The 12,752-nt window shown below is 41.8% G+C and overlaps 1 protein-coding gene across 6 annotated transcripts; it reads left to right on the forward strand.

The window, feature by feature from the left end:
- Positions 1 to 662: 662 nt before the first annotated feature.
- On the forward strand, positions 663 to 11,814 carry LOC128874648 (armadillo segment polarity protein). Of its 6 annotated transcripts, none has more exons than XR_008456681.1 (8): positions 663 to 1,275; positions 3,018 to 3,081; positions 3,156 to 4,792; positions 4,875 to 5,054; positions 5,180 to 5,479; positions 6,911 to 7,007; positions 7,825 to 7,886; positions 9,204 to 9,335. XR_008456681.1 is itself a non-coding variant. In XM_054119572.1 (8 exons), the coding sequence occupies exons 3-8, from the start codon at positions 3,045 to 3,047 to the stop codon at positions 9,386 to 9,388; spliced, it is 2,436 nt and encodes an 811-aa protein (XP_053975547.1). In that variant the 5' UTR covers positions 676 to 1,275; positions 2,261 to 2,356; positions 3,018 to 3,044; the 3' UTR covers positions 9,389 to 11,814. The 6 variants fall into 6 exon arrangements, 5 of the variants coding, with proteins under 5 accessions (XP_053975548.1, XP_053975549.1, XP_053975547.1 ...); XM_054119572.1 differs by lacking the exon at positions 7,825 to 7,886 and adding an exon at positions 2,261 to 2,356 and having other exon boundaries at positions 676 to 1,275; positions 9,204 to 11,814; XM_054119573.1 differs by lacking the exon at positions 7,825 to 7,886 and having other exon boundaries at positions 665 to 1,275; positions 4,878 to 5,054; positions 9,204 to 11,814.
- Positions 11,815 to 12,752: the final 938 nt, after the last annotated feature.

Consider the following 12,752-nt stretch of genomic DNA (forward strand, 5'->3'; position numbering starts at 1 on the left):
AAATTGATCTCCGGGGCCGCGGGATATTATATCCTTCAGTCTCCCTGGCCACGAGATATTGGAACGTTACAGGGTATTGCTTGTTCCAACACCTGGCATACTTTCTTCTGACGTATCGACAGATCATTCGAGTTTTCGTTTTAACGAGCTCCTGGTACTTGAATACGTATGCATCGGCTTGTACGGAAAATTCGAGTCCATTTTTGTATTATTAGGACAAACCCTCGGGGGCTGTAGCATGCACCCACCCAGCTATAGAACGGGCTTAGCGATCCTGGGGCACTCGAGCTATAGGGGGGCCAGTGGACCCCGATAGACATTTAACGGAATGTAAGAAAATAAGAAATTATGTAAAACGATGTAAATGTGACAGGGAAAAAGAAAGCACATATGTGCAAGTCCGGACCAATAGGTACTACAATTTCAAATTGTAAAATTATGTGACCAATAATAAGCTACATACTAAATCTGACCAGGAATATATCACTGAATACCTAAACTCGTATATTATAATAATATTTTTAATTTCTTTTGTTTTGGACAAGAGGAACAGCCGGAATCATGGGCACCAGAACTACTTTTTTTATTATTTAATAAGATTTCCCAAACAGCGTTCATTGTTTGTTATTGTAACAGCAAACGTATTATTCGTAAATACGTAAAACTTGTAGTAACGTGTGGAAAAAACCGCATTACAAAAGACCTAATAGTTTCCCCCCACAACATCCAAAAAATTACCTAAAAATTACGCCTCTAGTTTCCCATTACAATTTGGACTCTAATCGCGAAAATCCGGTGAGCGCCACTGCGGGCGACAGAGTTATTCGGCCCTGGATATGGTTGAGCACACTATGTACACTAAACCAAGTCACACCCCGTCCGTGATTCATTTTACTTAGAGTTTGTTTGAGTTAGTAGCGATGCCAACGCCGCGGTCGTCTCAGGGGCGTCCTGGAAGCGTTTCAATCTTTCTCTTTGCAGTTGGTGCTCCAGCCGCGAATAATACGATGAGCACCGCTGAGGGCTCGAGTCAGTGCGGGCGACAGGTGGCGGTAGTGTCGCAGGTTGCGCGTCGTTTTCCGCCATCTTTAGTTGACGGATCTGTGCGAAGACAGGCCAAGTGTGTTCCGTGTGGAGAGAAGAGATAGGTGGAGAAGAGTTCGGTTGTCGGGGCTAAAAGAGAATTTTCCGGATCGAGCGTCACGGTAGTGAGTCACCCGTGTCCTCGTACGAGCACGATTCACGAAATCGCCTTCGGTCGATCCTCGCGTTACGGTAAGCACTGTAGAATTTTATCGTTCGCCATTACGTACGTCGACCGATAGGGGGGCAAAAAAAAACTTGTCATTTCCGTGACGGCGGTGTTTACGCTGGGTGTGTCAAAGTGTTCCTTCTCTGTCCCCTTTCTCTCTCCCGCCAGCGTATATCGTAGTCAATGTATCTCTCGCCCGTTCTTCCGTTTTCACTCCCCTGCCGCTCTCCGCTTTCCGCCGCCCGTGGATCCTTGGAAAATGGTGATGCATTGCATTCTCGGAGGCTTTGTTGTGCCGCACGCCCACGCGCGTCCCTCTACCTTCGGGTTTCGAGAAACGTTCGCGCCTCGTGTGCACTTTTAGCTTCAGCGATTTTCTGCCATATTCGAGCAGACGGAGGCATCCCTCGGTGTCGTGTGTGTTTGTTCCAAGATAAAAACGGAAGCTGCGTGAACGCTTAGAGAGAAGAATCTTTCGATCGTGGCCACATTCCGTGCGGTCTCATCCTCCTTCCATTCTTCGTGATACGGTGCACTGACCCTACGCGCGTCTCGGCGTCTTCGAATCTTCTAACGAGACGAGTTTACGCTTGGCTTCGTGAAATTCGGGACTTTCCTTTTTTTCCTCGTTGTCGTTACGGGACTCGGAGGAGCTGTACTCCAATTCGTACGATGTGTCTTCTTACTTTACTTTGCTCGATGTAGAACGCGAACGTGTGCAGAGATGTTCGATTCTTGTCAGAAAATTCATTTCGAATCAGTTTTTAAATCAGCTTTTCAATCAGTAAAAAATTGAGCCTACAAAATCAATCTTTTGCAAATCGATTCGAATAAATGTATTTCTAGTTGTTAATTATATTTCATGTATACTTTGAAACGCTTAGGTTAGATCTGGATATTTATATCATTAGAAAAGAAAGAATTGGTTAGAAATTAAGTTTGCAAACGAATAGTGTTAATCGGTCATGTGTGGAACAGAAGGAAATTTAAAAATAGTGAATGTTGCAGATGGTACGATGATATTTGGCTGCGATTGTTGGCCATAATATTGCCTGCTTTTGAAAATAAATGCTCCATTGAAACGGACATCTCTACAATTGGCAGGTATTGTTTGGCAACAACGCTTAATGAGGAACAAATTCTATGTACTTTATAAGAAATTGCCCAAACTTGCTTTAACGTTTCACAAGGGATTTGACGAATCGATTCTTGACTGAGAGATTGGATTCGTGCCAGAATACAAGAATCGATTAAAAGAATTGTACAAGAAAGATTGATTTTCTAGAAAGTGATTAAGAATCGAACATCCATAATCATAACATCATTATACTAGATTACCAACTTTTTATCTGGATGCTTAATCCTGATACATGTATTAGATTATTTGAATGAATCCTGGCTTTATTGAAAATAGCAATTATACACATATACAGGGTGAAGCAATAACTATTAGCACCTCAGATATCTTCGAAACTATAAGTTTCACAGAAATATTTTCTGAAATAAAATTGGACAGTACTTCAGATTTCCAAAGGATCTTAAAACGAATTCAATGATCTTATGTATAGCTTGTTGAACTCGTTTTAAGATCCTCTGGAAGTCTGAAGTACCTTTACCTGCAAAAAACTATTATCACCACCGGATGACCCCCTTTGTACTCTGCAATTTTATTTCAGCAAACATTTCTGTGAAACTTATAGTATCAATGATATTCGAGGTGCTAATAGTTATTGCCCCTGTATATCACAGTGTTTCTTTACCCTAGGTGTGGATAGACTCTCCCGTAGGAGCCATGAGTTATCAAATGTCTTCAAACCAGTCCAGACCGAGTAAGTACATTTCACATCAATGAACATAACAATGCTGTAAAAGATGTATGTACTATGTGCGTTCGAATTTTTAGTGTCTCATGGAAATTATCAAGGTCTGGGGGATCTACCCATGGGTTCTGCCAAAGAGCAAACCCTAATGTGGCAACAAAATTCATACATGGGTGATTCGGGCATACACTCTGGCGCCGTCACCCAAGCGCCATCCTTGTCTGGTAAAGAGGATGACGAGATGGAGGGCGACCAATTAATGTTCGACTTGGACCAGGGGTTCGCCCAAGGGTTTACTCAAGACCAAGTCGACGAAATGAATCAACAGTTGAGTCACACGAGATCTCAGCGTGTTCGCGCTGCGATGTTTCCGGAAACTTTGGAAGAGGGTATTGAAATCCCTTCGACGCAATTTGATCCGGCTCAACCGACCGCTGTACAGAGATTGGCAGAACCAAGTCAAATGTTGAAACATGCCGTCGTCAACTTGATAAACTATCAGGACGACGCGGACCTAGCAACTCGTGCAATACCAGAATTAATTAAGTTGTTAAACGACGAGGACCAAGTTGTTGTATCTAAAGCAGCAATGGTGGTTCACCAATTGTCGAAGAAAGAGGCTTCTCGTCACGCTATCATGAACAGTTCTCAAATGGTAGCTGCGTTAGTTCGCGCCATCTCAAACAGTGATGATCTTGAATCGACAAAAGCAGCAGTTGGAACATTGCATAATTTATCTCATCACAGACAAGGTTTGCTGGCTATTTTCAAGAGCGGTGGTATACCTGCTCTCGTGAAACTCTTGAGCTCTCCGATGGAATCCGTTCTGTTCTACGCCATAACGACGCTTCATAATTTACTGTTACATCAGGATGGTTCTAAAATGGCCGTGCGTCTCGCCGGGGGCTTGCAAAAAATGGTCGCTCTACTTCAACGAAACAATGTAAAATTCTTAGCTATAGTAACGGATTGTCTGCAAATTCTTGCATTTGGTAATCAGGAGAGCAAGTTAATCATATTAGCTTCGCAAGGACCAATAGAGCTAGTACGCATTATGCGTTCATACGATTACGAGAAGCTTCTGTGGACAACTTCCAGAGTCTTGAAAGTGTTATCAGTTTGTCCTAGCAATAAACCGGCGATAGTCGAAGCGGGTGGCATGCAAGCACTTTCCATGCATCTCGGTAACCCGAGTCAGAGACTCGTCCAAAACTGTTTGTGGACGCTACGAAATTTGTCGGACGCCGGCACCAAAGTCGACGGATTGGAAGGTTTGCTACAGAGTCTCGTACAAGTGCTTAGCTCGACCGACGTAAATGTCGTCACCTGTGCTGCTGGTATCTTGTCGAATCTTACTTGCAACAACCAACGCAACAAAGTAACGGTATGTCAGGTGGGCGGCGTCGATGCTCTCGTTCGTACCATCATTTATGCAGATAGCCGAGAAGAGATCAGCGAACCAGCGGTGTGCGCGCTCCGTCATTTGACGTCACGTCACGGAGAGGCAGAAACGGCACAGAATTCTGTCCGACTGAATTATGGCATCCAGGTCATAGTGAAGCTTCTACATCCATCTTCACGCTGGCCGCTTGTCAAAGCTGTGATTGGATTAATTCGTAATTTGGCACTTTGTCCTGCAAATCACGGCCCGCTTCGCGACCACGGAGCAATTCACCATCTCGTTAGGCTTTTGATGCACGCTTTCCCCGATACACAGCGGGTGAGTATCAATTTCAAAGAATTCTACTCGCAGACATAGCCGTATAATGCTTTCAATGACCAAATATGTCCTACGTATCTAGCAGCAACGATCATCCGTGGCAAGCACTGGAAGCCAGCAAACGTCGGGTGCGTACGTGGATAGCGGTGTACGCATGGAAGAAATAGTGGAAGGTACCGTAGGAGCGCTCCATATTCTCGCGAGAGAATCACACAATAGGGTCATCATCAGATCTCAGAACGTTATTCCGATTTTCGTGCAGGTCCGTACATTCAGGATATACTATCTTCCATTCGCACGTTTCAAACGGAATTACAAAAAGTTATTTAAAGAACCCTTAATTTTGATTTTATTAAACGACACGTAATCGATTCATTCGTGTTACAGTTGCTATTCAATGAGATCGAAAATATTCAACGCGTAGCGGCTGGAGTACTTTGCGAGCTTGCCGATGATAAGGAGGGTGCTGAGATGATCGAACAAGAAGGCGCTACTGCTCCCTTGACGGAGTTGCTTCATTCTAGGAATGAGGGTGTCGCGACTTACGCGGCAGCCGTGTTATTCCGCATGAGCGAGGACAAACCGCAAGAATACAAGAAACGTTTGTCAATGGAACTCACGAACTCTTTGTTCCGTGACGATACCAATCTCTGGAACGCTGACTTTGGGATGCCTCCAGTTTTGCAGGTACTGTAACACGTGATATCGATGCATGCCTCGCTTATGCCGTGGCTAAATTTATTTTTTTCCAAACACTTTGTAACATAGGTTATCTTTCCTTTTATTTTACATTCTTGTCTCTCTTTTTTTTTTTTGTTAAATTTTAATTTCCCGTTTTTGTCTGACGGCATCCGCTGCTGCGATAAGAATCAGCACCTCCGTACTTGCTATTCCGTGCTAGCTTTCGTATAGATTCCAGAAATCAGGTTTGTAGGACAGCTTGCGATAAAGTCGGCGTTTAGAGCAGAATAGTAATTTCCTTCTGTGCGATTGGTTACATCGTGTTAAGTAAATTAAGCCACGAGAACATAATAGCGACATAGCGATTATATCTGACTAGTAACGAGTACTTGCATACGTAATCCAACCCCGCCATGTAAGTTTAGAAATGTAAAAACTAGATAGTTTGCAAAAGTGAATGTCGTTAATCCATTATTCCAGTTCGCACAACTTAGATACCGTTCGATGTTGATTTCGCGGGAGAATTAACGTGAAAAAAAGAAACGAATCGGTTAGAGTGTACAGACACGTAGTTTTAAGGTAGTGTCGATGATCAATTTTCAGATAGGTGTTACCGCTACATTTTTATCATTTGTTGCGCATACGTTCATAACTACCGTTCAAATTGATGCTTCAGCTTCGACTTCGTTACACGTTCACTTCAAATTTCCACGTAGAGAGGTCCAACAAAAATACGTACTCACTTTCCAAAAATCCACGTTTCTCTGTCCCCATAGTAAAGGTATAGGGTTGAATCTTCGTACAAATTTCTTTCTTTCAGAGCTAACGTTTGACATAACAAGTCTAAATTGATATTGAGGTACGCTTCGCGTACCCGCTCATGTTCAAACGCGTGACTAGCGTTTTCCATTATTACGACGAAACTTGCAACAGACAAAGGAAAAAAAGTTGTCGATTTATGGGCTGATAAATGTGTATTCATTTTTTTTGGACACTCTATATGTATATCCGAGTCATTAACGCGTTATTCATGAGCTGAGAATCGGGGCCCCCAGGGTCGTGCCTAATGGAGCAATGGAACCTGTAATAAATGTACAGCGACGACTTTATTATGATCCTCAGTTTGCAACGTTACGTTATGCATGGGAATGCGTTTCGTTCCATTCGTGTATCACCCCTTGCAGGCTGTGTAACAGAAAAGAAAAGAAAAAACGAGCCGCGATCGTACTCCTTAAACGCAACGAACGCGTCACGCGCAGATTATCATACGCATATACATATGCATATCGTGCCGTCTTTAAACGCTAATTTTCCACGCGACTTGTCCGACGATATCGTCGACGAGTATCTTGTCGACCTATACTCTCGCCGGGGTATTAATGACACGCCTACAACAGAAGATAGGTTTTGTGTTGATCTGAGCTACCTAATCTTCAGGACATGCTTGGCCCTGATCAAGGCTATGATGGTATGTATGGACAAGGACCCCCTAGCGTACACAGCAGCCACGGAGGCCGAGGGTACCAACCGCAAGGTAAGTCACGAGCGTTATCCTATCTAACCGATTATTGCTTTCGAAAGATCCATACGCTCGGTCGAACGTAGGTGAATCTACAAATTTCTTCTCTCCGCGATTGTTAACCCATTCGAAGCCTGCAATCAGTTGTCTCGTTCGATGCTAGGCGCGTCTTGCGAAGCAATTTTTATCGGGAATCAATAGTAATTGTACATCGTGTAGTAACGGAAGAAAGTGTGTAAAAATTATAAGTAGCTTTTCTACATATTGCGAGTACGTGTTTGAAATATCCAAAAACTTCTAGTATTATCTGAGCGTTAATTTAATCTAACTATTTAAGTTTAATCTAAATTTAATTTAAGTACCGACAGCTTTGAGTTCAGTGTATTTGCAATATTCACGGCAGATCTTTAAGAGTTTCTTAAAGCATGTTTCTTTCTTGTTTCTTCGTAAACAAAATTTGTAGAATTCTGTCTCGATTACGATAGTTTCCTTATGGATACGAGAATAAAAAATTCCAGCTCCAGAGTACTGTCTCGACGAGACCTAGCTTCGAATGGGTTTATGGTTCGTCACCGTGATCTTTGATACGCCTTATGGTTTGCCGAGAACCTCTGTTTCTCTGTCGAAAACAAACTCGTTCTTCCTTCGTTCGTGCATCGGGAACAGATTGGTATGGTAATGCGGGTTTATGTGCTCGTGCCTTTTTGTCTTCTACTTGTATGATACGATTTTCTGAGAAAACTTTCCGATAACCCCCTCTATTTCTTAATATTATCGACGATAAGAAGAAAGAAAAGTAAGCAATGCATTTAATTCTATGTTGTTTTAACAGCAGCTTAACCGACGGACTTATATTAAAATACAGGCTATCAACAGTATCTCGCAGTAACATAGGTGACACTCAGCTCTTACGTACTGTTCTGTGCTTTTTTTTATTAATCGCTTCAATGATTTCTTTACACGCTTTTCGTTGTGTACACGTTGAATATATCACACTCTCGTCGTAATACACCTTCCACTGAATTTTGTAAATATTATACATATATGTAATGCACGTTTTTTGCAAATGCTTTTGTTTCTTTTTTTTTCTTTTTTTTTTAAAATTAAAACCCACAGATTTATATAGCGTTTTCTGTAATTTATTATTTACACAAAGTTTCATGCATGGTTGTACTCGTATTTTCGTTATCTTTTCTCTAATTGAACATACTTTATGGTGGAAAGAAGCATAAAAAACGTATTCGTAAGTAATTAGATAAGATGCTTTCGCGATTGTAATCCGTTACCCGTTAACTCGATCGAGTACCCGTGAAGAAAATTCGTTAGCCGCGAAGAAAGCATCGCGGATTCAATGCGCGATCAAGATGGCGTATCTAATTTCAATTTCTCGAATTCCTTCCTCCTACATCGCGCATTTCATTACATACTTCTCGTGGCTATCATTTCACGCATGCATACGTTGTTTCGTGTCGACCCTTGTACCGCTAAATTCTCATCTCTCTCCCCTTCTCTTGACGAGAGTTTACTTCTTTTTACGCGTCATTATGCTTCTGGATTTAACCGCAGGACGACTTTTCTTCGATTTGATTTGAATTAAATGAATTTGTAATATTTACGAAAAAAAAAAATGTAATAGAAAAAAAAAACACTCGTATTAGTATATTCTAGTTTGACCTCTGCCGTCGTTTGAGACTCTTGTACAACTTAAACTTCGTCAGATATAAGTTAGATGATATTCTATTATTCGTAGAGGTCGTTATTATACTGTCATTACACGTCTGTTTACGATACATCGAGACATCAATGTTGTCATGATAACATAACAAAATTCCATTCATTATAACAAAATTCACTATTCCATCTAATAAATACCGTGTAAGTACAGAGAATAATTATTCTGAAATCTACACGGGACACAAATAATCTATACCTGCATATGGTTACTCGAATCACCAGAAGTCTTCCAATGGTTAATGATTTGAAGCGATCATCTTTGTCGTTTACTTTCGTTTCGTTATTGACAAGTACCGAATGGTTTCTTTCCTCGTCGAGAAGAAAATAAAAAGTCTTTCGCGAGTACTGTGCAAAGTTGTGCTCTACTGGTTGAGGAAATTTTAGCAGAGTCTTTAGCAGTGTAGTTTCTTGTCGATATAACCGAGTACGTTGGAACGGACGATGTTTGGATTTATCGTGAACTTTCTACCTATACAGGGTATGGCCAGATACCAGTAGATTCGATGCAAGGATTGGAGATAGGTGGAGGGTCGACATACGGCGCAATGGACACTATGGACGTAGCGCACGAGGGCGACCTGAGTTTCGATCATTTAGAAGAGCTTCCGGCACCGCCGCAAGATAACAATCAGGTTGCAGCCTGGTACGACACCGATCTCTGAAACCGTGCCAGCGCCCAATTCTCGCCGGAGAAACGGACTAGTGAGGCTCTTAAGTAATTTTAACACAGACTAGGCGTCGTCGTCGTTTTACTCTCACCCTGTATCGATCGAGATCTAAAGAATTTTTTGACGAATAAACGTGGAACGGGAGGTTCCTACGAGCGAACATCACACGACACACACGAATACTCTCGCAGACACACAAGGCGGACACGCACACGGAAATGTATTACATACACATATACACACGAAGAGTGCGGGGCAACTTTGAAGCTTGTTTTTACGCGAATGAGACAGGGTACGGAAAAATCGTGTTACGCGATCACTGCAGCGTCGAGAATAACTGCATTGATTCCTAGAAATATGAAGCCGGTTACGCTACATACAAATATATAAATACATACAAGAAAATATATATATAAATATATATATATATATATATAACTTACCAATGTCGTACCTTAGATATTTATAATAAAAAAAAAGGAAAAAAAAATATATAGGGAAAACTCGGAGCTGTTGTCGCGACGCGAGATCATCGTTGCCGATGGTTAAACATAGCGATTACACTTGTCAAGTGACATCGTAAACGGTGGCCGTGACTTGTCATCCAAAAGCCCCGATGGATTATAAGTAACACGGTATCGATTTTATACCTTCCCTTTTTTTTTACGTATCTTAAAACAAGAGGAAAAAAAAAAATTTGTTAATGCGTCGGGAGAAAGACGATGTCACGTTTAATATCGTAGATCTAAGAAGTCAGGGTGAGAAAATGTTGAACGTGCGAGTCGAACGTAAACGTATTCAATGTCCGTTCAGTATTTTATTTCACGTGGCCACGTTCCCGTCGTGCGCATAAGCGATCCGTGAAAAGCTTGTTCCGACGAAACCACGAACTGTAAAATTTGTAGAATTGCGAACTTGTTTTCACCGAGATTGTAACTTCGAGTGCGTTTTTCTTGAGGACGATTCAGATCAGTTTCGCTAAACGCCAGACCAAGTCGATTCATTTCTGTTTATTTTAGGGACCATTCAATTACGCGCGAGTCAAATCCGCTGCTGGCGCATCGTTCAGTTCGTTTGAATTTGTAAAACCACCGATACGGCAAACTAAGAATTAAACGACGAACGATGGAAACATACCGCATTTTTTTTTTTTTTTTTTTTTTTTTTATATCTATAAATATATATATACACACATACTCGTTGCATTTCACGATTGTACTTGCGTGCATCCGTATTCGAATACAGATCCTTGGAAACTCTTTGGTCGATCTCTGTTCAGCCCGGCTGTCGTTTATTTTGTTAACGCGCGACAGCACGCATTGTATTGTCAAGAAAACCACTTTGCTGGGGATGACGTGTCCGGGATGGGAGAAAGTAGGGTTCGTAGAAAATCATTTTCTCATCGCGTATCGATGAACCTTGCGAATTATTCATCGAGCTTCTGTTTCCACGTTGGCAGGATACGCGGTTTCCCGCGTAAGGCGAACTCAGTATGCGCACGTCACGGCCAGTCTACTGGTTTGTGTCGTAAGCTGTCGCAGTGTTTTCTCAAATTTCCATTTGAAAAAAAAAAAAACCGTCGCGAACTTATGACACGACCCCATACACGGAAATGCAAACTTCTTGCGATTCCCTATGGTTCACCCTGCCGCCTAACGACGCCGATCTCACCAGGTGAATTTTAGAAAGTAAGTATTCGATCTCTGCTGTTACGTGCGTGCGTGCGCATACGTAGAAAAACGAGGATACTCGCGACTCGGACGAGTGTCGAATTAGAGGAATAAAAATAAAGTGACGAATGCGCGGCGATCGTACGATACCTTTGTCGGAATTCTTGCGATCGAACCGATCGATATAAATGCGAGGTGATACAGAATATCGGCAGTAAAGTTTCTCACGTTCCCGCGAGTTGTCACTGATATTTTCCTGTACGCCTCTTTGGCCGTAGCTGTACGGTAAAATGTCAAAGATGATAGTTAAATCGTGCGTCGACAGGAGAAAACGCACTGCCCCGACACCGTCGATCGCTTGAGTAATCGATTATATCATAGATCTCCTCCGAAACTTGTGAATCTAATTGAATTGCAGAGAGCGATTACCTATTTATACCGCTAATCCCCGAAACGAATAGTATCATTCTCGAGTATCAGTGAATTACAATCACGATTAAATATAAACGAATATCAATGAACTTTCGCATTACGTATTTTACAGGGTAGTTATACTTAATTTTTATTATTATCATTAAACGTAGTTTACGCAATCGTGGCGGGGTACCCAGCATCGTTTCGATGCCGTGTACGCGCCTTCGATCGCTGTCGATGTACTAGACCTAAGAGAGAAACACGTAATTCGTACACACCATGTATATGTATCGTTTAATTGTCCATACGAATAAACTGAACGATTAAGTACTCGAACCCCTGCCTGCCGTTGCTGGACGTTCTATTTCACCTATACGTTCCTTTCAACGGAAATACATGTTGCCTCGATCCCACGTGTGATAGTTTGTAATCTGACTTAAATATATAGCATTGAGGCGTTCCATAAGATGTTGTCCGTTACAAAATCCTAATTTAGTACGCCGTTTAGATTTACATTGATTTGTTTACGGGAAAGCTCACAATTACAACAGTAAAATACGGTACAGAGTATACTATCGATCGATGACAAATTATTCGATATTTCGCGAAAGGACAAGGACTGTTTCCCAAAAAAATGTTTAGAAAACGTAATATTCTTATACCATATATATCTTATAACTACTTTTCTGTCACGTACTCCATGTTCTCGATTCTTAAATAATAAACTAGAATAGAAAAAAAATACAACTTTATGGAAAAACGAATACAACAATCAAATTCTTTCCACAGAGACAATGCTGTCCCGATACGTTCGTCCAGCGTCGTAGAATTCCATAGGCTGGTTGAAAAGTAACCAGGAAGCAAAGTGGCTAAAATGTGCAATATTTTCTGGGACAGCCTAATACGTAGAACGTGTACGCGACGACTTCCAACTTCATCGTTAGAGGCGTTAACGCGTCACGGGGTCAGATCCTTCTAAGGATTTCAACTTACTATCGAGAGACACTCGTAAGCCAACATGATCTTGTCCCACCGTATAAGCGCGCGCCAAGCGAATTTCTCGCGACGATTTCTACGGGGTTTGCTCGCAACGAAATCGTTGATCGATGATCGAAACACCGTATACGGGACTTGGCCACGCAAAGACAGATCAACGCTCGTTTCGCTGGAATACTTGTTCGTCGTATATGGAAATGCGTGTTAAAGGTATAACGCACCCAGTGAAATCTTAGACGACGCGTAAACGGTCAAGTACCGTAACGAATTAGCGTTGC

Source organism: Hylaeus volcanicus, chromosome 4 (genome assembly GCF_026283585.1).
Source record: "Hylaeus volcanicus isolate JK05 chromosome 4, UHH_iyHylVolc1.0_haploid, whole genome shotgun sequence".
In the NCBI taxonomy this organism is placed as follows: domain Eukaryota; kingdom Metazoa; phylum Arthropoda; class Insecta; order Hymenoptera; family Colletidae; genus Hylaeus; species Hylaeus volcanicus.